This window comes from Polistes fuscatus, unplaced genomic scaffold (genome assembly GCF_010416935.1).
Source record: "Polistes fuscatus isolate 324 unplaced genomic scaffold, CU_Pfus_HIC Scaffold11, whole genome shotgun sequence".
Classification (NCBI taxonomy): Eukaryota; Metazoa; Arthropoda; class Insecta; order Hymenoptera; family Vespidae; genus Polistes; species Polistes fuscatus.
The window spans coordinates 2823775-2849479 of record NW_025113009.1 but is presented as its reverse complement, the minus strand read 5'-3'; the positions used below and the strand labels follow the sequence as shown (position 1 = coordinate 2849479).

The 25705-nt window shown below is 35.9% G+C and overlaps 1 protein-coding gene across 1 annotated transcript in view; it reads right to left on the bottom strand.

Annotated features, from left to right (window-relative positions):
- LOC122526281 (zinc finger protein squeeze-like) overlaps nucleotides 1–25705 on the bottom strand; it is a gene marked incomplete at its 3' end in the record, with an annotated part of 99494 nt that overhangs the window by 30420 nt on the left and 43369 nt on the right. Inside the window, 1 exon segment of the mRNA XM_043649592.1 lies at nucleotides 19417–19592. Within this exon segment, the coding sequence (XP_043505527.1) occupies nucleotides 19417–19592 (176 nt within the window).

Here is a 25705-nt window from a genome sequence, read left to right as displayed (position 1 = left end):
GAGACGAGGTGGAAGGAACCTTACGAATCTGCACACCTGTCGGATATGTACAAATCTAACGTTTGAAATGCGTTACAACGTACGCTAAAAGCTTGTGTATTATAACCATTACTTGATTGCTATTTAAATGAATTTTATTTGACATTATAGAAAAAACTATACTACTTAACGATTCAACTTAAAAGCATAAAAGTAAAAAGTCGGTAACGTTCCTATCAGTTTTTACGTTTACTAATAGTTTCCTTAAGTTTTTATTTATATTTTAAAATCATTATAATTGATATATATATATAAGTGAAACTTTTATGCAAAATTAATTTAAACATTCTTTCCGAATCATTGGGAATCAATTAAATCGACTGGAAATATACTTATCATATCAAGTGGAACACAATTTTGCTAATTCCAAAGAAAATATTACCCTGTCGAATCGAAAATTAGGAGAATGAATAGAAAAACCAACGAATAAATAGAATAATAGACGTATAAATGTATATATATATATAGATAAAAAAAAAAACAAAAGCAAAAAAGAAACTGGCGAAAGTCAAGTCGAGAAATAGAATAGTTTATCTTTCACTTCGACGCTCTTTCTTATGACAAAACGAAAGGATTAGAAAGAAATAAAGAAAAAGATCGCAAATCGATCAGCAAAATAACAGGGCGTATTGAATGAGACCTATAACGGTTCGAACCCTTTCCCTTCCGATGGCACGGAGAAACATGGCACTTTGACAATGGCACGTTTTCTCTCTCTCTTTCTCTCTTTACTTGCCTAAAGAGGTGAGCGAGTGTTGAAAAAAAGAACAAAAAAAAAAACTCGGAGGTAAAGAGATCGTTACACCTGTACGCGTGTGCTACACCCTTAATATTTTGATGGCTCAATACCCGACCGACAATGTTATCGAAGTAGATCTTTATACATATATGTATATACACATACACACAATATGGCGGCGGCGGCGGTCGAACCCCTTTTTGTCGATCGTAGTTCAATACCCAAATTGGTTCGAACGACAATACGAGACGAGAGAGGCCCCTCCGCAAAATCTGGGCCTTGCTTAACCGCGAACCGAACCCTTTTTCTTTCTTTCTTTCTATCGACGGGCACACGCCACGCGTGAAAGAAGAAAATAACAAAAAAAGAGGAACGCGGAAGGTGTTACAGATCGGGAAATATCAAAAGGACCCTTTCTCTCTCTCTCTCTTTTTCCTCGAACAGAATTGAATGGTGGGGGGAGGGGAGGGCGCGAGCGCAAACTAGTTTCGTGTCGGCACATTTTCCGATCGGTACGAATCCGTCGTCGATCTTCTGCTCTTTTTGTTGGTTTCTACTAGGGGGAAAAAAAAAAACCAAAAAAAACCAAAAAAAAAGAACCAAATGTTAAAAAAAGGTGAACCCTCTTGGATAGGCAAAGGCTAAAAAAGCAAGTAGCTTGGATCGTTGTACTCTCGTTAAGGTTTACCGTACTCCTCTCTCTCTCTCTCTCTCTTTTTCTTTTTTTTTATTTTGCTTTTTGCCTTCGAACCCCCTCCCTCCCCCTTACGATTTTCTACTCCTCTCGATTATCCCATTCGCAGCGAGTTTTTGCGAGAGAATACGTCAGGTGGTTTAGTATTTGTGTTCGGCGCATTTTCCCTTCTTCTTTATAGTGAAACAAGTCCGATGGAATTAAAAAAGGAGGAACGCAAGTTAAAAAGGTTGTTTGGGTTTGAAAAGTTATCGAGGTGTGTCGAGTAAACAAGCGAGAAGCGACTTATCGATCACCCTGGGATACCTGTACCGTTATGTAATAAGAAGATTTTACGTATCTACGTGGAAACTTTAGTAGATGCAATATTATTTTTATTCTCCTTTTAACAAGCGAGCTAGCTGCTGCTGCTCTGCCTCCGTCAGTAAATGGTAAAAGAAAAAAAAAAGGAAAAAAACAAGTAACACGAAGATTCCTTAAAAATGTGTTTCAACTTTTGAATCGATTATTATTATATTTCCACGCTATAATCGTACGAATGAAACACAAATGAATTCAAGTATATCTGTCGTTACAACGTTCGTCATTTTGATAAATTTCATAAATTTCATAAATTTGAAAATTTATTATAATACTCGAAAAGTTGATCGTAAAATATAATGGTGAGACATGACAAGTGTTTAAATTCACCGTTCACGATTGTAACGTTAATTCGTACGAGGATAAACGATCGAAGATCTAGATGCATAAATTATAATTGTTAAATTATTTATTTAAATGAGTACGATAAACGTCAATAATTAAAATACGATAGAATCTGGTTTATTGTCGATTAAAATACGATATATTATCGGTAAAGGTCGCAGTAATAGTAATTGTATATCCAACGCTGTTATTAGTTATACTTAAACGTTCTATATAAGAGAACTTCGTTAGGAATAATAATTTCTGTCGTTGATTTCTGCTCATTAGTGATGTATTTACTGATACACGAGTAAATGTTCACGGAGGTGGTAAATACCAACTTATTACAATCTCTCTCTCTCTCTCTCTCTCTTTTTCTGCTGTACCAATCCAGAAAAATCATAAAATAGAAAAATAAAGAACGAATAGAGATGATATTAGATATATTATCGTAGAATAAATTTGACGAATTTCCGATAACAACGTGATACGATAAAAATATATATTGGAATGAGGTATGAAATAGAAAATTTTTCTAGAATTTTCGAATAAATGAATAAACGCGTATCGCGTGCGTAATGTGTAACACCGGAGTCACGGCAACGTTAACGTTGGAATCCACGATACGTACGTAAGTATGCATGTATTTATGCATGTATTTATGCATGTATGCATACAAATATATTTCAAGGTGAGAAAGTCGAATGTGATCCAAGATCAAAATATACAAAGGTTTCTTTATACGAGTATAAGGAAACAGATCGAATGTTCGCGAGGTGGTAAGCTGCGAGATGATATTGGAGCGACAGTAACGTAAAACGACGAGAAAAACATAGTGAAAGCAAGTAAGATAGAGAAAGAAAGAAAGAAGGAAAGAAAGAAGGAAAGAAAGAAAGAGCATTGGACGTTTATAGGGCATTAGCTCTCGGGGATTATTCATATCTTTTGAGAACTATTCCAAAGGTCTTTGATCGAAAAGTGCGTTGAAAGAGATAAAAAGAAATAAAACGAAAGGTGTGGGGTCAAATGCAAAAGTGGAGGCGGAAGGAAAAACGAAGAGAACATTAGTAAGAGAGAGAGAGAGAGAGAGAGAGAGAATTTTTCTCTATTCCCCCCGTCCCCCTCTACCTACTACTCTTACCCTTCTCATCCTTACGATTCGTAAGAATCGACTATGACGACTTTGAGACATGCATTGTGTTCGCGTTTAGATTTGAAAACATCTGTAATCCGTTTAGCCGTGCAAATTTTCTATTGATCCCTATACACGGTCTCTCCCCCCCTTCTGTCGAAAAAAAAAGAAAAAAAGAAAAAAGAAAAGAAAAAAGGAAAAAAGAAGAGCTCTCTGTACCTCCTTTTGAAAAGTTGCGATAAGCGTGCCATCGGGACGAACGCTAAGTTTTTTCAATGTATTACGACGGGTCTCGAGAGTTGACGAGTTTCAAAGGCGAGTTTTTCCACGAGTTCGATCGGATTCGCGACGATTCCCTCGTGTTTTACCCTCCCCCCCTCTCCACCCGCCACCCTCTATCCCCCCTGCCCCCCTAAACCACCTTCTTCCTCTTTCCAATTCTTTCTTTTCATTTCTTTCTCTCTTTCTTTCTCTTCCGCTAACTTTCAACCCCTCTTCTTTTCCTACGTTTTCCTCTCCTTTATCCCTTTGCCACTTCAATCTTTTTTCTTTTTTCTTTTTTTTTTTTTTTTTACTTTTTCTCTCTCTCTCGGCAGTTCTCCTTTTACTATTTCTCCTTCTCCTCTCCTTCTCCTTTCCTCGTCGTCGTCGTCGTCGTCGTCTTTAAAGGCGCGGCGGCGTCAACGCGAGTTCGCTCGTTACCTTAATTATTATATTACGAGCCATTAAATCGTCGATTATTCTTCAAGAGACCTTTCTTTCTTTCCTTTTTTTTTTCTTTTTTTTTTTTATTAAAAAGGGTCACGACAGATGTTAGATAATAATCTTGAGATATATTTCCGGGAGAATAGCGCTCGTTCGAGAGTCTTACCTGCTCGATAGAACTCGATTACTCAAGCTAAGTGAAATTAATAAAAAGAAGAAGAAGAAGAAGAAAAAATAAGAAGAAATAAATAAAAAGAAAGATAAGAGAAAGGGATAAGCGGATATTTCAATTTCTATGTTATACTCTAAGGAACAATTTAATGTCGACTAGCTCGATACAATTTCATCTCTAAAAAATCTAATTCTAATCAATTTTATATACAATATGTGTGTGTGTGTGGATTACAAAAATATATATATAATAATATTGAAATTGGAGAATGTTAAGATTAATATGATAAATATTAGCATATATTAAATACGTCGTTTAAATATACCGAACATTTTTGAGTATATTTTTATACATTATTATACTGGACATACACATAACGGTCATGTGAATCTTAACATTCTCCAATTTCACGATAACACACACACACATATATATATATATAACGTATGGTATACGTTAGATGCGTAAATACGTTGGGATACGTTAGTGACCACGTTGTTTTTTTCACTGATTTTTTGTGAAGTTTTCCTGGACCCGGGGAGTGTCGAGACCCCTCCCTATTATACCTATTGCCACCACCGGGCCTAGAGAGTACGGTTAGGCAAATTTTCAATGAAACCTTTTTTTTTTTTCCTCTCTCTCTATACTTATTCGCGATCGCGAGAACGTATGGGGAGAGAAACCTAGTGTCTGGATAGAGGAAAAGAAAAGAAGATTTGAAAAAAAAAAGAAAAAGGAGAAGGAAAAAAACACACACATATACATACACACATGGCAGACCAAATACTCTGTGTACCGCGATCGAACTGGACGTTGGGCAGGGTACGTACGAACAAAGGGGTCCGAATCGAAGATCGAACCTCAGGGGGATAAGGAATATGGGAGGAGGGGAGATATGAAGGAACGTATAGGGAAACGAGTGTAAGAGAGAGAGAGAGAGATGGCAAAAAAAAAATGAAACAAGGAACCATGTGGCGCGTGGAAGGAAGCTGCATGCACTTTTTTATGTCCCGGCCGGGGGCCTTATGAAAAACGCGCGATGGAAGGTGAAAAAGAAACGAAGACCAACGCATAAAAAAAACGTAATAAAAAATATCGGCAAGAGGGGAGAACGCGTTGCCGGAAAGGGGGAGAGGGAGAGAGGGAGAGAGAGTAACACAGCTCTACTAAATTTTCCTACTTTACGGAAGAAGAGGAGATGAATCTGCACCGGTTGATGGTACTTTTCATGTTTTTTTCTTCCCCCTTCTTTTTTTTCTACTCGAGAATAGAAGACAAAAAAAAAGAGAAAAAGCAACGAAGCACGTGCTGTACCTCGGAGGGTGATTTTCGCTGGCCAACGGAATTTCGATCAAACGTTTCCGGATTTCAAAGACTGCGCGCATACGTACGTTAGTCGGGTTACTTCCATTTTGTATATATAATATTATTCTTAATATCTCCGACGCGAGATAAAAAGATTTTTCCTATAAGTAAGTTGAGGAAAAAGAGAAGAAAAAAAATATGGCGCGTGCGTGAAGTGAAAAAACAAGAGACTTAAGCGTGCCGGGATAGAGAACAAGAAAAAAAAAGGGAAGAAAAATTCGAATTAATCGTCGTTTTCTCGATGGGTTGTTATTAGTCGTTTCGCCGTAAGATATTTTTCTCAAGGGGTCGTACGAAAAGGAAATCAAAAAAGAAAAAAAAGATGAAAAGAAATAAAAAGAAGAAGAAGAAGAAGAAGGTGGGGGAAAGTCGCGTATACTCATTAAACTTTTCCCACAGAATGTTCCATAAAGAAGGCCCATATTTGATAAGACATCGGTGCTTGATTTTTTTGTGAAACAAAATCTGGCCAGATGTCGGTATAGGCCCTTTTTCTCTCTCGTCGGTAAGATCCAGGTAAAAAATACCTCACCAACGAGAGAAGCCGTGTAGGCTTCCTCTTCTCTCTCTCTCCCTCTCCCATTTTGATTCGTGTGGGAGGCTGACTCGGCTCGTCATTAGCTCGCTAAATCAATCCAGTCAGATCCCTTGGGATAATTTTTATAGGGAAGCCCTTTTCTATTCCCCGCGTGGGCGGGAAAAGATAGGGTTGTTTTAAAACTTCGATACCAGGTATCCGAACGGAAAGATAACGTTCAGATTAGGGCGTTTGCGTTATGTTCGAAGGAATAAATCTTATGTTACCACCACCGAATGTCGTAGATAAAAAAATACAAAACAAAATGAAATCTTTCCCCCCCGCTATTATTCGACGTTATTGAACTGGCGTTGCAATGCGTTAATGCGCGAGTAAATGAATGAAATTAAGGAGAAATAAAAAACGATAAAAATAAAATGAACAAACAAACAAACAAACAAACAAGTAAATAAATAAATAAATAAAAATAAGAAGCCAGGGAATGCGATGATAAAAAGGATATAGGACAGCGTCGAAGAAAGATGACGAGGAACAAGGTAAAAAGGTGGTGGTGGTGGTGGTGGTGGTGGTGGTAGTAGTGGTGGTGGTGAGAAACAAAGGAGAAGCCGGAACAAGAGAGACAATGGTTTGACCGCGATGCGTGTTCTACACGTAGGAAGACATCGTTGCTCTTTGGTTCGAGAGGCGGAGGGACAGGTGGCAGATTGGGCCCCGAGTGCGAGATCGGAGAAAGAGAGTGAGAGAGAAGGAGGGAGAATCGAGGAGAGCATGGGAACCTGACTTTCGGGGGCAGCATCCCTAGAAAGCGAAGACCGAAAGGGCTCCCCCGTTCCTCTTCTCTCTCCTTCGTTCCACGTCTCGAATGCCCAACGTGGGGAGAGAAAATGAGAAATAGAGGGGTCCACGGATAGAAGCGCCGGTGTTCCCTTCTACCGCTTGCTTCTCGCATGAGAAGGAGGAGGAGGATGAGCATGAGGATGAAGATGAGGATCAGGATGAGGATCGGAATGACGAGGTGCTGCCTGCTTGTCGGGGGCGAGGAGGGGGAGGAGGAGGAGGAGGTTCGGTTGCGTCAATGTTTAAAACGTTATGCTTAACACAAATTTTTATCGGCGGATAAATGAAATACTTTTCTATACGTTAGATTTTATATTTTTCATTCCAACTATTATATTAATATATCTATAACGACGAATGTTAAAATAACGAATCCGTAACAACCTTCAAACAATTTGCATCCACCACTCGGAAAATGAACTTTCTCCTCCTGTTAGGTCGTTAATCTCATCGCGGTCATAAATTTTCTACGAGAGAAGAATTAATAGAAAGTCGTCGCGGGATATAACGTTTGTAGAGAAAATTATGTAAATTAAAGCAAAAGTAATACTGACAAACAAATCAAAACTAAAATATTTAAGAATCTAAGAACGATAAACACCTGGCGTTAGAAAATTTGCGTATTCGTTGGTGGGGTGCCTAGTAGCGATAATTTGGAACAAGGTTTTAAACGAATTCCGAGCGTTCGCAAATCGGTAGTCGTTAAAATCTCTCTTTTACGAGTGGCACGTAATTTCAATCGATCCTATTCGTTCATTTTTTTCTCCTCTCCTTTATTTCTCTTTGCTTGTCGTCGCTGGTTGATTTTATTTAACTCCGTTTCCCCTTTTCCTCATCCCTTTTTTCTCTCTCTCTCTCTCTCTTTCTCTATTTTCCATCGGCAGTAGTAGTAGTATCGAGCTAACCGATATTTTGTATTCGAGAAAGACTAATTACAACTAGGTTCTTGGTAATAATTAACGTAAAGTCGCGGTCGTAAACTTAAACGTAGAGGGCAAAGCGGTTCTCTAATTAATTCCGTAAGATCCTCGTGTACCCCCTAGCTTCATTAAGGACTAGTAAATTTTAATACGATTTTCAACTTCAACATGGCACACGGTTAAAAAAGAAAAACAAAAAACAAAAAAAGAAAAAAAAAAAAAAAGAAAAACAAAAAAAGAAAAGGAAAGCAGCCGGAGGAGGGGAAGGAAGGGAAGAGAACGTACGCGTATATGTGTATATACACGCGTGTTGCATTACGAGCATTCGAGATGCACGTTTCTCATGGAATTTCATTGAGTAATCTTTCACTCACAATTAGTTTCTTTTTATGATAGCCATTGACGACGTCGTTGAAACGTTTCGTAATCTGATTATAGTCCATACCTGCCTCTACTTTCGTGATTACTGCGAATAAATACGCGCGAGTGAGAAAGAAAGAAAGAAAGAAAGTTGGAAATTTGGAATTATCGAGTTATCGAATCGTATCACTCGATACATATTTAAAAACATAGCAAAAGTAAGAAGAAAGTAAGAAGTTCACTAAATTGGACTTTGGCAACTAATAATAATCGTAGCTGTTATCGTTAAGCCTATTAGCGATCGAGAGTCGAGCCGATTATAAAACGACTATCCGATTTCCTACTTTTTAAGTCTTTCCGGAAGTTGTTCTTGTAAGGGTGCGTATTGCAATGAGAAGAATGAGTAATAGGAGATAGGTATGAGGAAGAGGAAGGAAAAAGGGGAAGGGGAGAGGTCAAAGGATGGAGGGTATACGTCAAGAAATAACACATACACATACATATATATATACATGTACAGCCATAGGGTACCGTTGGGGCGACAAAGTACGATGGATAATTAATTTCATAGTTACTCAATTTCCGAGGAAATCGACTACCGGTAATCTCGAGGCCCATTTTCGTTAGTCGCGCCAATGAAAAAACAAATAGGCCTATTTTCGTTCTCTTAGGGGAGAAAGAAAATAAAGGAAGGCTAAGGCAATTAGGTGGGGAAACCACCGAAGTAAAAAAATTCCCAAATTTGGTCTCTAAAGAAAATCTATATGTTCTGTATTACTATAAAGTAAAAATCTATCTCTACGCGTGATTTTTCGTTTGTTGATAAAAGAAACAGAAAAAAAAACAATACAGGATAAAACTGTCGTACACCTATTTAAATGTTTGTATGAAACTTTAATAGATAAATTAGAACGATGCAATGTGTGATCGAGTGTTTATGTAAGAGAGAGAGAGAGAGAAAGAGAAAGAAAGAAGGAGAGGGAGAAGAATAGAGGAGGGATGAGGGTGAAGGTGAGTCGGAGAGAAGGGTGAAGGGGAGAATAAAAAAGGTGTTCTTTGATCGTCTTTCGAGAGATCACGTGATCGCTCGATCACAGGTAATTGCAAGTAAATTCGAATTGTCACGCATTATCACGGTAGCCTCGAGAAACTTGAAGCATGGATCGTCAGGGGTTCTCACTTAAGAAAACGATCTTTCTCTTTCGTTGCTTCATCGACAAAAATAAAATGACTTTTAACATACGACATACATACATTTACACATTCACGCACACATACATATACATATATATAAATGTATATACATCATTATCGTATACATTTCTCGAAGATAGATCCGAGTAAAGTATTGAAAGAAAAATTTGATTGATAACCTAACGAAATAAGAATATTCATGGTAATATTTTAGCGCGATGTATTTCGCAAGACAAGCTATGCAATATATGCTTTGAGAGAGAGAGAAAGAGAGAAAGAGAGAGAGAGAGAGAGAGAATGATCTTGCGAGTAGCTGCGTGAGAGGTAATTTCCGAGACGCATAACTTTCTTGGGTATACCTCTCCTCTTCTTAACCTCCCCTGCTCCCTCCCCCTTGCTTAACCCTGTAGAAAAATTTCAGCGTGAATAAACACGAATCACAGAAAGCGACCGTACTAAAGTTTTCCGTGTATTATTCAATGCATGAAATCGAACGCGTTATCGCGCGACGTCCTCGTTTCGATAGAACTTTAATTTCTCGCCTTTCGCTCCGACATATTCTTTCTTTCATTCTTTCTTCCATTTTTATACGAACACACGTATACACACACATACATGTTATGTTAGTACGATAGTTTATATAGGTACGTGGTCGATAATCTTCGTAGAATATCGTCCCTTTTGCTCGATTTCGTCTATCTTTCTCCTACCCCCCACCCTCAATCTTACTCTCACTCTCTCGTTTTATGCGAGAGTGCGTTCACACCGAATCAAGAAAGCTATCGTACTCCACCATCCTGGACCATTCAAAGAAGAAAGAGCTTTTCTGTCAAGACGGACGAACGAACGAACGAACGAACGAACGAACGAACGGACGGACGGACGGACGGACGGTTACATAACTATGGGATGCTTATAGGAGAAACAGAGAGAGAGAGAGAAACATATATGTACGTATGTATATATGTATATAGAAAGAGAAAGAGAGAGAGAGAGGAGGGTGGGTCGGGAGGGAGAAGAAGCATTGTGCCATTCGATGTACATGAGAAAGCGAAAAGGTAGAAGATGCGGGGGAAGGAGAGGGGAGGAGGTAGATTTAGAAATTTAGTACATAGACAGTAAATGGGGTATCATGTTCAGTCTAAGGCTTAAGGACTTTTGTTTGGCGTGGGAGGCTGCTGGCTGCTGCACTGGCCGCTTGGTCCCACCTGATCCGACCAAAAAAGAGAAAGAGAGAGAGAAAGAGAGAGAGAAAGAGAGAAGGACTACGGACCCAACCTGACCCATTCACCACCGGCAGCAGTTTTCGTTTTCATTCGATTTCTTCTTACGTATCGCGTTGAACTGAAGGAATAACGCAAAAGATCGGAAAAAGATAAAATCTATTTTTCTCTCTCTCTCTCTCACTCTCTCTCTCTTTCTTTCTTCTTTCTTCTTTCTCTCCTCTCGATACCGTTTCAACGAATTTTCCCTGATCCAATCTTGTCCCTGATTTTGTTATAGCCTATGATTGTTATTATACAATAAAGGATTGTTAAAAAGGTTTTTATCTTGGATGTTTTGACAGGTATCTTTTTTACTAGGGTAAATTTGAAACTTTCTTTCTTGTATATTCAACGAAGACTTCCAATTTAAGTTCAATTAATCTTTACTTTTTTTCAAGGACCGTGTGTTAAAATTGCTGCCAATCGTTATTTTCCTTTTTTTATGCGTTTGATACTTTTGTTTAAGAAAAATGTAGAAAATAATCTTACCGATGTGAATAAATAATTTGTAACAATATGTCGTAGAACGATTAAAATATTAAATGAAGTGTTAAAAATTAAACGAGAAGAAAAAAGATATAAAACTAACGAACGAAATGACGTAGAAGAGTTTGTTTTTATTGAGAGAAAATAAAAAATAAAGGTTCGATTAAAATTAGATCTAATGTAAGCCGATGTTTTTGGGACGGTAGGACGATTCACGTTTGAAAAAGAAGGAGAAGCAAAAGATGATGAAGAAGAGAAAGGGCCCTTCTTTTTCTTTTTCTTCTTCTTCTCCTTCTTCTTCTTCTTCTTCTTCCTTCGTTACTCTCCAACTTCTCTTCCGCGGAGAAGTTGCTGCTGCTGCTGCTGCTGCTGTCTACAAAGCGCCGATCTGTAGGAGAAGAAGAGGGGATAAAGGGGGGGAAAGAGGGATAAAAAATCGAGTGGAAAAAAATGACGGGCCTCTCGCTACCGTGGTGCGTGATCAGGTGAGGCCCTTTTACCAAGACTGGCACACGAGTGCTCGCGCGTTCACGACAGTCTACTCGTAATGATGCACTGTTGAACGACCGTATGTGTGTGTGCGTGTGCGTGCGTGCGTGTGCTCCGTATACCTTTCGTGGTCACAGCGAGAATGAAGAATGGGCCTTGCGAAATCACTTTGCCTTCGCGGTTCCTCTTTTCGATTAGTGTTACTAAAAAAATCATCAGATAGAACGAAAGGAGAGCTACCTTCTATCCTTTTTTCTGTTTCTTTTTTTTCTTTTCTTTCTTTCTTCCTCAAGATTAACATTCCAAAATTATTTCCTGCGAAATAGTATTAATTCTGACGATCAAAAATAATATATATGAATATATCGTCAGGTAGATTTGTTGACACATTTCTATTTGATATCTATTTAAATACGATTTGTTGCATTATCAAACGATAATCGATTGAATTTAGTCTAAATCAATGTCTGTTAGTAATAATTAATTAATGACATTAGCGCGAGAGAGATAGGAAGGATAATATCGAAGAAAATATAAATTGAGATATATGTATGTACGAGCGTAATTAAATTAATTACGATGAGAAACGAGAATATTTGATGTATGTTTGAAGACGATATTATGAAAAATCGAGAGAATGAGAGAGAGAGAGAGAGAGAGAGAGAGATCATTTTATTCCGCACGCTTTTTTCACAATGTTTTATTATCCATCGTTATTCTCGAAAATGACTCTTACGAATGATTTCCGCGACGCGAGTTTAACTAGGTTCGCGTTGCGGTTTTACGGTTCAAAAGAATTCGAATGCTATCAAACACGTTCGCCTAAGTAAAGTAGCTATGATGAGCTTTGGATATCGATCGAAACCTTGTGGATTGTGGACGTATTTACGGTGGATGTACTTACCATCCACCGTAGTAGTTGCCCATAAGAAAGAGAGATGAGCAAGTAGCATGAGCGAGTGTGCATGCGTGCGTGCGTGCCTGCGTGTGTGAGTGAATAAGTGAGTGAACTTATTTGAGAGAGAGAAAGAAGATTCAGTGAATGGTCGAAGCAAGATACGAACGAACGAACGAAGAAGAAGAAGAAGAAGAAGGATACGAAGCGAAGAATCGGAGTGGCTTGGAAACGGGCAGGGATTGGGGGGTGGGGGGTGGGAGACGAGGCAGGATGCTGCGCCGTCACGGTACACTAGCCTCCGGACTCGAATCCCGGACCCTCCGGCCACGGAGGTGCATAGCTTCATTCAGGAGGCAGCTACTTTTTTTTCTTCCTTTCCTTCCTTTTTTTTCTTTTTTTTTTTTTCTAACTTTTTATCTTTAATTCTCTCTTTTCCCTTCGCGATGTTCCTTCCTTCCTTTCCTTCCTTTCCTACTCTTTTTTTTTTTCGCGTTTTTCTTCTTCTTTTTCATCCTCTTCTGCTTCGTGCCACGAACTTGTATCCTTTTCCTTCTTCTTATTTTCGTTTTTCATTGATGACATTGTTGTAGGGGGAAGGACTTCGAAAGATTTTCCTTTAATCTTTCTTATCATACTCTTGTCCCGAATACGAAAAAGGGAAACGATTAATCCGATCGGATAGATCGACAACTTTTGTAAATTGTATCTATTTTGAATCTTTTGTCGATACAAACGCACCTTCTGTTTTATTTATTTATCTCTTGTGATATATAATTCGTTTTTATTGGTCAGGGATCTACGGAATAGAAAATGAAAGAAGAAATGAAAAGCTAAGGACGTAATCCTATTGAATTGATTTAACTTCTTATACTTCCTCTTTACGGAGAAAGTGAAAATATTCATTGAAACGTAGCTTATTAACGGTGCGTCCTATTAAACTCGCTTCGATACGTACGGTTTACTTCTTATTCTTCTTCTTTTTCTTCTTTTTAATTCGTTTTGTTTATTTTTTCTTCTTCTTCTTTGACGATGGTCCGAAATGGTTCCGATTATTTCGAAAACAACGTCTAATTACTGTCTCTCACGCTCGAAATCCTTTAGCCTGCTTTCACGTTCGAGTAGACGTAGACGTAGACGTAGACGTAGACGACGTCGTTGTCGTCAATCATTCTTTCTACGAACGTAGTTTAAAAAGTTACTTTTTTTCTTTTTTTTCTCTACCACGGATGAAATACTTTTTGACAAATTTTACGACATTTCGATTAAACTCGATTCGAAGCAGAGATAGAGAGAAGGAATTTTTCTTTTCTTTTTTTTTTTTCTTCTCTTCTCTCTCTTCTCGTACGAGAGGAACGTACGAGGAGAAATAATTAAACTAACGAATTAAAAAACAAGAAAATAAGTTAAATAATAAAATAATTATAAAAACGAACACGATTAATAATAAAATAATATATAGTTACACATCGAAAAAAGGAAAAAAGGGAGGGGGGGGAGATCAAAAGAAAATCCTCCCTCCGAACAAATTTTCAATGAATAGGAGAAGGAAAGGTAAAAATAATAAATATATTAATAATATATTACATATATATATGTAGAATAAAAAAAAAAGGAAACCATAAAGAGATTAATCGTAAAGTAACATCGATGAACGGATCAAAGGATTGAATGGGAAAAGAAGAAAAAATTCGTCGTAACTTTGTTTGAAAAAGAAAGAAAAAAAAGAAATGATCTTTTGAGTTAGAATTGAATATTCGTTGACGTGAAAAGTTTGCGATAGAAAAAGAAAGAAAGAAAGAAAGAAAGAAAGAAAGAAAGAAATGAGTTGGAGAAAGAAAAACATTGCAAAATGACAATGAAAACCGATTAATCGTCAAAGAGATTAGCGAAACGAGTCTCGTCGGTACCGTTGCACGAAATTAAGTATAATTTCTGGCTGTGCTCTTCTCTTTACGAAATAAGGTAGGATGGAAGGCGTGGCAGCTACGAGAATTTTATTAAAAGGCGGAGGCGAGGAAATTTCGACGCTTATATATCGTCGGTCCGTTTGACTACATATATACATATATACATATACATATACATATATATATATACACATCTCCTTCCGTCTGTCTCTCTTTCTCCTGTTTCACATGGTTCGAGCTGCCTTTATTACGCGGATTGAAAGTAATTATGTGAACGCTTAGTTAGAACAGAGGTCGAACGTCCTTATACGTCGAATTTAATAATTCAAACTCTCGCGGAAGAGGACCACGTAGAGTAGTAAGTCCGAATATCAATCTTACCTTGCGATTAATCAAAAAGGTGAGATTCTTAATGGCGGTAGAAAGACTATTAAGAAAAGAAAGAGAGAGAGAGAGAGGGGGGAACAAGATTATATGGCAAACTCGATAAGGAAGAAATGAATGTTTCCGTCGAATGATTTCGACGCTCGAACACCGCTTTCCATCGAACGATTCCAAGGACGCGTATCCTTCGTTGCGAAGGCCGGCACCATTCGTTTCACCGATCGTACCTTGTCAGCGTGCTTCCGTTCTACCAGGAACTTGACGCAAATTTTCATCTTACGTGTGCATGTCTATTTGTCTGTATGTATGTGTCGCGTGTCTGTGTGTATATGATTATACGTATGCATTCGAATAAAATATTAGCTAAACTGATACGGTCGGAATATATTTACATACAGTATATAAAATTGTCGCGTTATTTATAAATGTAATGAACGTAATTAAACAATCATGGAAAACGCTAAATTGTTTTTTATTATGTTAATATATATATACTGGCACTGAAACGATATGAATTGAATATACATACGTATTATATTAATACTTAAGATCTTCGCGACATTTATTAATAATATTTCAATCGAATGACGAAGTTATAAAATAATAAAAAAGAAATGACGTAAAACGCTAAAATTCTACATATGCGTATTTATGCATGTTTATATGTTACATGCGTGTTAAATAAAATTGGTTAAAATGATATAAATGAGATATATAATATTAATACTTAATATTGTCATATCGTTTGCATACACAAATAAAAATGATCGATAACGTGTCTACTTATATATAAAATTCGTATGTATACGTGTGTTGAAATAAAATTAACAGAATTAATATACCAAGAATATATTTACACATGTAATCGTCACGTCATTTGCATATTAATAATTAAATCGAAATGATACGACAAAGTAATGTTATTATGGTAAATAAAGAAAAAAGAAAAAAAAAGAAAAAATAATAGAAAGGATGATCGCAAATTGATCGAGTTCGTCTTCCTTCTTTGCTTTCTTACACACAAAGTAAACGACGTCTTAAGCCGCGTTCTTCGCTAATGAATCGCGTGATTACCACAAGAAACGAATCCGAATCTTTGAAAATACCGAAATGGCTTCGTTAAAGCAGATTCCCCTTCGTTAGCGACCAATCAGGATCAGTTTTGATCGGCCCTTATCTCTCTCTCTCTCCCTCTCTCACACATTCACTTACCCCACCTTTTACTTAAATCTATCTATCTTTCTTTCTCACTTCTCGGTGGTTTCTAACTAATAACTTCAAACGATCCTTGCCTCTTGGATTTCACTCGTAATCCTTTTACTTCTCTATTTCAATCTTATGATACTAATAAATATAATCTATATGTGTATACGTATAGAGGAAGTTCCAAAAGTTACTTTATCGATATTAAAACTAAAGAAATCATTTATAATATATTTCATTAGAATATTTGAAAATTCATATAAATATTTACAAGATACGAATTGGTAGAACAGTTCGCGTTGTTATAAAGAAATTATAGACCTAGGATAACGTTATTTCGAATCCCGAGTAAGAAACCTTCTTCTAATTATTTCTTATTCGATAAAGTGACTTTTTTAGACATCCTGTATAATTTCTAATAATTACGAATTCAACAGAACAATAATAGATCGATGAGAATTCGATTAAAAATGATAGAGAATTCTATTCTGGTATACATGGTCATGAATATTTTTTGTAGATTTTATATTTATTGAAAGTAGACAATGATAAGACGATAATATGATCGATTCGTATCACTGAAAAATCGATTAGAATATTATGATACTGATCGTACCAACCGGAGATCGCGATATGACATTTTATATTAATAACTTTTGATTACTGGTTATGAATCGCGGATAATCCTAGAACCAATTTCTATGATCATTCGCCAATCGATCGTTACGATTTAACGATCTGCACTCTGGAATGTTATGTGTGTAAGCTTCGGTTAGGTATATTAAACGAGGATGATGACGTTTTTCAATCTTTCTTTCTTTCTTTCTTTCTTTCTTTCTTTCTTTCTTTCTTTCTTTCGTTTCTCGGTAATAATAATAATTAACATGGAAAGCGCGGAAAGCTGTAAAGTTTTAACGATTGTCTCTAAACGGCTCGTAAAACAACGCGCGCGCGCGCACAGACACACACACACACAGAGGGACACACATTCATCTTGAGAAATCGCTCATCCGATTTTTTTTTTATATTCATATACGTACGCGTAATCGCATTGGAAAGTTTTTCATTTGCATAAAGAATATAATATCATTATTCGAGAGATTCTTTTAATTTAATTTTACGAAGGGGGAGGAAAAAAAAAATATCGAACGAAATGAAATCGAAATCAATATCGGAACTAAAACGACGGCGTTACATTATTCGCTCGAAAGGATCAGATTAATAATTGTTTCTTTTCTTTTTTTTTTTCTAACGTCAACGGGGTTCCGAAAAATATATCTCGAGCCACGACATCGGGATTCTTTTGAAAATTTCGGAAAATCTTGTTCACGTTTTACGATCATCTCAGGAACGCGTGTGTCCGATGATTTACTTCGTTTTTCACAATAGTTGTTTTTTATGTACTAGTTTGTTCGTTAAATAATTGGAACTTAACACGCCTATTTCGGGCATATTTTTTAGAACTCTTTTCTATTTCTTTTTTGTATATCGTTACAATGTAAAACGAAGCTGTAAAATAAATAAAAAAAATAAAAAATAGAAGAAAACTTTCGAAAGTATGTTCTTCGACAGAGCCGGTAAAAAAACTATTGAAATGATCGAACAAAATTTTCGTGAGTGGATTTAATTCTTGACTCGAGTCCGAGAGACGACGGTAATAAAAAAGAAAAAAAAATTGACCCTTTTTTTTTTTTTATCGAATGCCAAGCATTGTTATATGTCCATAAAAAGTATTTAAGATCGAATTGAATAGTTTTCAAGTCACATAAGAGCTATATATATATATATATTCAAACAATACTATTCTAGATCCGTACATTGAACGGCGAGAAAAAACGTATTTCAAATAATTATTGTCAAAAGATTTTCAAGAACGTCTTGTCCCTAATCCTTTTTATCTTCTCGTACACTTTCATCTTCTAAATCTTTTATCCCGTAAGTTTGAATTCTAAAAATCACGCGTTAAAAATATATTTGAAATAAAACAAATAGAACGTGTTATACCTATATCATAAATATTATATTTGAAAAATGAAAAATAACGAAGTATATATCCGAAGATATCTAACATTAGAATAGATCTGTTTAAGAAACTGTTTCCAAAACATCGATGGGTTTCTTTCTCTCTTTTTCTCTCTTTCTCTCTTTCTTTCTTGGTCTCCCTTTCTCGAGAAGATTTCGTTCTGCAGTCTATTACGTCAGGAACAGAGAAAAGTGGTGGTCGGTCGTTGAATAGTCGGTGTTTTACAACAGTGGCGAGAGGTGAACACAACCCTCGTGGCTTTGTCGAATCGTTGCTAGCTGCGCGAAATGTACCTGTGGTAAACGTACCGACCATCGTTTCAACCCCCCTCCCCTCCCCCTACCCGCCCCCATCCCCACCTACCAACACCATCGTTCTATCCTTTTTCTTCTCTCCCTCGCACACTTTTGAACGGTCGAGTAGATGTCGAGGGTCCGAGGAAAGAAAGAAAAGGGAAAGGGAAACACCGTAAAGAGTTAACTTACTGTAAAATGAACCATCATCGAGTTTAAGACTCGTTCAAACGAGATGAGACGATCCTGAGACTGAAAGAGGGAGAGTGAGTGAGTGAGAGGTACAGAGAGTGAAACCAAATTGCGCGAATCTAGTTCTCCCTTTTCGAGTCTATTCATTTTTATCTAAACTTTTCATCTGTTTAAATATCGTCAACGTTATTTCTGTCGAGTTATTGTATAGAGACATTTTTTTTATTTTTTCATCATATTATCTTACTTCGAATTATTTTTTAACGCGAGTTTCATTATTTTAATTATTTTTCTACGATAGTTTAAATTAATTCGATGACATCGTTTTACTTTAGCTTATCAAAAATAATGTTTAAAAATTAGTTCGTACATTTGAATCATTTTATACGAGTACCACCAACTGACAATACGGGAATCATTTATTTTTAAATCTGGTATCTTAACGATTTGCAGTTAAATATAATAGATAAATTTCTAATGATTATGAGAGAGAATTAATTGACTGTGAAATAAACTATTGTTAAGTTTAAGACGCCATAAATTTGATAAGACTATGGCGAGAAACTGAAAGAGAGAGTTTGACGAAATTTTTAACATATTTTTTTTTTCTCATCTAAAATTGTTTCATCTTACCACACGAATTCATTCAAGTATCGAGAAAGCGTAATAATTTCATAAATCGAATCCTTTCTCTCGTTTCGTTTATAACCATATCTAATTATTTAATTTTAAACACCGAAGATATATAATATCGATTAAAATAGAGAGAGAAAAAAAAAAAAAAAAAAAAAAAACACCGACGAAAACTAAACGAAAGTTTCTATAAAAAAGAGAAAGAAATAAAATAACAAATATGTATATACACGATACAAATTGATAAGAGATAATAATTCTCACCTGAGGACACATCTTGCATTGGTATTTTCTCGGCGGATGCGAGTGTGGTCCACCGAGATGAGGGTTGAGATGAGACGGATGAGAGGGTTTCACAGTTAGAGGCTGAGGAACCACCAGTAGACTTGCCGGAGGACTGCCGCTGCTAGATCCACCGGCACCACGATACTGATCTTCCCCTAAAAAAGAAAACAACAGAAGTAAGATAAACGCGGAAAACGAAAGAAATCAAATCGGATTTAATTTCATATATGAAAACCTACGCCCCCGTGTGTCGAATCCTTCGGATCATCGATCTCAAAAATTCGCTCGAGGCAAATATCTTTTATCTTTTAATCGTTCATAACCAAAGAAAGAAAAAAAAATATATAAACATGTCTAAAGAAAAGAGAAGGACGAAAATAAAAAAGGCAGGAGACATGTTTTTGATAGAAAAAGATAAAGAGAGAGAGAGAGAAAGAGAGATAAGAAATAAACGAACGAAGATGAAATTAGTAACGACGGTACGAACTGTTGGTTGCAATCGTACTGGTTGTTAGGATTTATCATGAAAGAAGGGGGGAAAATGGTTAACGACGATAGATAATAATTAACCAGATAAGTAAACGGTATTACGAATTGTACTTGGTGGATAACACGCGTACTCAATAACTAGTCGTGGTGAAAGAGGAATGAGAATAAGGATGGAGAGAAGGTATGCTTAAGAAGAATGGTGGAATCGTGAGGACGAGGGAAAGAGAGAAGAAAAGGAGGAGGAGGAGAAGGAGGGGGAGGAGGAGGAGGAGATGGTGGTGGTGGTGGAAGCTGACGCAAGAGTACATCGTGCAAAGGGGCAAGGATCCTCTACAGATTGCAAGGACGAACGTAGGAACGAACGATCCTCTGTTACGAGTGTTCGTTGTTAATCTGGAACTCTCAATATCGATCAACGTGTGAACCGTGCTCATTTTGCGCGTGTATGCGTGTGCCAATACAGGTTGTTACGCACACTTGCTATGCGTACACCTACGTGGTTTAACGTATTAACTACTTCTTCGTTCCGATTATGATTTCCTGTTGTTACCTGTCTTCTTGCTCACTCCTCCCCCCCCCCGGTTTTCCCTGTTGCCGTTACCAAGCTTACTCTAACTCTAACTCTAACTCTACTCTCCCTCCATATTCTATTTTTTATTAGCTATTTTTTTTTTCTTCCTTCTTTTTACTTGTTTTTTTTGTTTTATTGTTCTATTACTTTTGCTTCCGTAAATAAATAAGCTTTCGCGAGTTACCTTTTCTTTTTTTTTTTGTTCTCGATACCTTTTCTTCAAACGTTTTAAATCTTATTTTCACAAACCGCATTTTTTTTCTTCCTTTCCAAATATAATATACGCGCTTTAATATACGTCCTTCCGTTTTTTATTTTTTTTTTTCCTTTTTAATAATATTACTCGTTATGCGATTATGTATGCTGAATACGATAAGATTCGAGATCTTTCATCATCGTCGTCATCATCATCATCATCGAGAATTAATCGATCGGGGATTTTTTTTTTCCTTTTTCCATTTTTAATTGCGTTATTGCGAATTATTAAAATCAGGAGGATACAAAAATGTCTAAACTTGAAAACATATATATATACATATACACAATCACATCGGAATGGACGATTTAAACGATTCGTTTAATTGATCGATCGATTCGTAATTCGACTCTACGAATGCCATTTTCTCGAATCGTTTTATTAATTTTTTTTCTATAACAAATCTATCCATCTATCTCGTAAATTTTCGAATCAGATTCGTGGATCGGGTTTCTACTTTGCAACATTTTATCTCTGAGCGAGTTAAAAAAAAAAAAAGAAAAAAAAAAGAAAAAAAGAAAAATAGAAAAGGAAAAAATTGTCTTTGGTTTACACGTGCGATAATATGCGTTCAAATAAGTACGTAATAATTTATCATGCAACGTAACGCGTACAGTAGTCAACGTTAAGTATAAGACACGCGCGTATACGTAACAACGTTCTCCTCGTGGCATAACTAATTGATCTTTCCAGCGAGCTTGAACCCGATAATTAACATTTACATATAAGATCTTATGCATAAGATGGTCGACAGGGAGGTAGGAGGGAGGAGGAGGGAGAGGGAGGGACACGCGAAGAAGACGATGGCGACATTTAATGGCGACAATGGCGACGATAAGAAAAAGAAAAAAAAAAAAAAGAAGGAGAAATAAAACAACAACAACAACAACAAAATTATTATTATATCTTTCCCTTTTTCTTTTTTTTTTGTTATTAATCAATCATTCTCTTTCTATATATATTTAGATGTTTGATCATCCACCAAATTTGACGTTTTGGTTCATCGTTTCTTTTTTCTTTCTCCCTGATTTAATGGATTCTTATACGTCGTGTAAATGTAAAATATAAAATAATAGAATAATAAAAATGTTAGTAGAGTGTTACGATTGTTGAATCGAAAAAAGACGCGTATTTTTGAAATATCGTTTACACCGACAAATTACAACGATTCGTAACTTGTTGCAACAAGGAGTCATTTACAGCGAGTACTTTTAATCTACATGCAGATATACTTTTCACGTTGTTGCTTCAGAAGTTCCTCGAAATGCAACATTCAACGAGAATTCGCATTTTTTCTATCTTTCTCGCACCTATTCTCGTACGTCACGCGAAACCGTACGACGACGATGATGATGATGATGATGACGATGATGATTATAATTATAATAAAAATCATTAACGACCCATGACGTCACGATGCACGAATCTACTACCACGTACGCGTTTCATTTCAACTCTATATTTTTTTTAACAACGAGAAACAAAATAATGTTACAATTTGTGTCAAAAGAAAGAAAGAAAATATATCCATGTATATTAAAATATTTTAATGAAAAATCGGTGCTTTTTTACTCGACGACAGTCGTTCTCAATATAAATATAGCATAAATCGTTTTTTCTTATTTTTTTATCATCACGTTCTCTTCCATTATTATTATTATTATCAGACGTAACAAACATTTTTTGTTTGTTTTGTTTTCTATTATCGCAACACCGATTCTTGTTTTTTATTTTATTCTCTTCTTTTTTTTCTCTTTTTTTTTTGTTTAAAACCGCAAGATAAGAAAAATAAAACCAAAAAAAAAAAGAATTATTCGTAATCGTTTATTTTTAGTTTTATAACTACCGTGGAAGAATTGAAAAATCTCGGAAAGTCCTTATAAATGTATGAAATAAATTGTGTCATATCAAAGAATTATCCGTACGTAAAATACCGGAACAGAGATATTCAAGTAAATGGTTCGGAAGTACGACCATTGGTTTCGAGCAAAGACAATGGGAAAAGTTAATTGGTCGTAGGATATGTGGAAGAAAGATGTGCCACATACACACATAGAAGGATAAGTGCAATGGTGTACGTAAAAAAAAAAGAACCATGATCTTTATCTAAATCTAAAATTAATAACTAAAAACATATAAGTTAGATTTTTAAAATTTATTTTTCCCGATGAAAAGAAAAGATCGATCGTGAAAATAAATAAAATCGTGATAAATATATATGTTCATCAATTCTATGCAATAATATGCATATTCTATGCAATAGCATGTCTGTAAGAAATATATATATATATATAGTGTTTTTTTAATATTTTTTACTTATTTAAAATTAGCAAATAAAAAAAGTAAAGAAAATTTTAGTCGACGACCTTTTCGCATATATTTTGCAATAACGAAATGATCGATCATGGGAATAAATTAAATCGTAATAAATACGTTGGTCAATTTTATGCAATAGCATATATACATACCCGTAAGACAAATATTATTCTTATTCTTTTTGGTATTTATTTCAAAATTACCAAATAAAAAATGGAAATTTCGTCGATGATAATTTGTATTATTTGAAATAAAGAAAAGATCGATGGTAAAAAAAATAAAAAAAAAAAACAAATAAATCGTTGTAGACGCGTTAACCGAGGAGATAAAAATCGTCAAAATCGAGCTTGGTCCTCTTTTTACGCATGTTTCATGGGAAACGCGGCTAATAATCGTGGGAGCGTGACAATTGTTTCCATTTTAACGCATATACATAAATACATATGTACAGAGTGGTCCAAAAGTCCTTAAACCATTAAGAAATATGATGGAAAATATTTGAGAAAAATGGTGACCTTTTCAAATGATCGGTGATTCACAAAACAAATTCAAGATCATTTCCAAGAAGTGTATATATATATTAAAAAAAAAATAAAAAAAGCAAAAAGAAGAAAATAAATGCGAATTTTTAATACACCCAAGAATTATTCTATTTTTAAGCGAGATCTAGAAACTTTTGGGTCACCCAGTATCATTTTATGCGTGAAAATGAGTCGTGATGAACATATATTTTCGTTGTTACAACTAATAGGAAAAAAACAAAAAAGTAAAAAATTCTTTACGAGGATTATTCTTACAAATCTCTTTCAAATGTTAATAATCGATTACGATTACGTCATACTTCGATAGAAGATTATTTTTAAATGACAATAATAATATTAATACGATTCGACGAAACGATATTAACGCGACAATAATACAAAAATAATCAATCTCCATAGCACATATAACGCAATAATAATTAAAAAATTAATATTTATAATATCATAGGTTTTTCCTTTTTTTTTTTTACGAATGTCATATTTATATAAAGAAAAAAAAATATCTTCGCGTGAAAACAATAAAAAACCATAGAAACGAAACAAGAATTGTCTCGACGAATTCGAGTGTGCACGCGCGCGTGTAAGCGTAAAAATTGAAATAAAAAAAAAAATAAAAAATAAAATATATAGAATAATATTCCGAAGTAGATAAGTTCTATATAACGAGATGTAACAAATAACGATCGAAGATCTATCTATCTATCCATCTATTCATCTATCTATCTCGGGTATAATAAACGAGCAATTAAATTCAAATCTGCAGATCACTTTTCTCAATATCATATTTATAATATTTCCACGAAGTCAACAGCTAGAAGGAAAAAGAGATACGAAAGAGAGAGAGAGAGAGAAGTCGGTTAGAATGAGAATTATCATAGTCCAGTAGAGACTCTGATCTTAGCAGGTGTCAGTAGGGTCGTCGGTACGCATGCCTTCGATGACAACGATTAATAACTAACACAACCATAACGAGTACTACTACTACTATTACTGCAAGTACCACTACTAATACGATTTTACGTGTCGTCTGCAACTACGACGCGACGAAGGAAGGTAGTAGCCACGGAAACAACCGTGCACAGGTAACGCGTGTGGCCTGCACTTGTCTCAAACTCATGAATATTCGATCGGTCTCGCCGCGAATCGATCCTGACGTAATCTTTTCGAACCGCGCGACTACAGTCGGTAGGATCAAGGATTCTCGACCCTCTCCTTCCTGCTCCATCCTCTTTTCTCCTTCTTTTTATCTTATTCCCTCTCTCTCTGTCTATCTATCTATCTATTTATCTATCTTTCTTTCTTTCTTTCTCATTCGTTTCTGTCACGTTCTCACTCTGTTATACGTTTGCTATACCATTTTGTCTCTCACTCTCCTTTCTCTCTCTCTCTCTCTCTCTGTTATTTTTCCATCCTCTCATCATTTTGACAACCACGACCTATCCGAAGTATTTTTAATACTTAAGGTCATATTTTCGTTTTTTTTCGGAAATTCGAGAATACTTCTTTCATTAAGATAAATGAGATGTCCTGTCTGAACGTATATATATATATAACTAAGAATACACAATACCATCAATACCAATACTAGTATCACAAGCTTACAAATGTTCAAATATATTCGTGCACACGTAAGACTCTCGTAGCAGCCAACGTTTTTCATAGTAAATTATGCAAATAACTCGGTGGAAATGTCAGTGGCTGTGCGGACAACGATCGATCGATCGATCGATCGATCGAACGAACGAACGAACGAACGAACGATCCATCGGACTCTAGAAACGATTCCGTTTCAATGCACGAGACAGAGAAAGAATAACCATAAGAGAGATATTGTAAGAGATTAAGAAAGAGAGAGGGAACGCAACTCGCGTTATCGAAAGAGAGTAAGAACAGGGACTGATCTTGGGCGTGGATGGAAAAATAAAATGAAAAAAGAAAGACAAAAAATAATGTATAATGCTGATATATAAAGTGGAACACCGGATGAATGGAAAATGAACGTTGCGGTTACGAGAATACTCGAGCTGCTCTTGAGAAGTAAACATAGAAAAAGAGAGAAGAGAAAAAAAGAGGGCGGTCGGGGGGTGGTGGTGA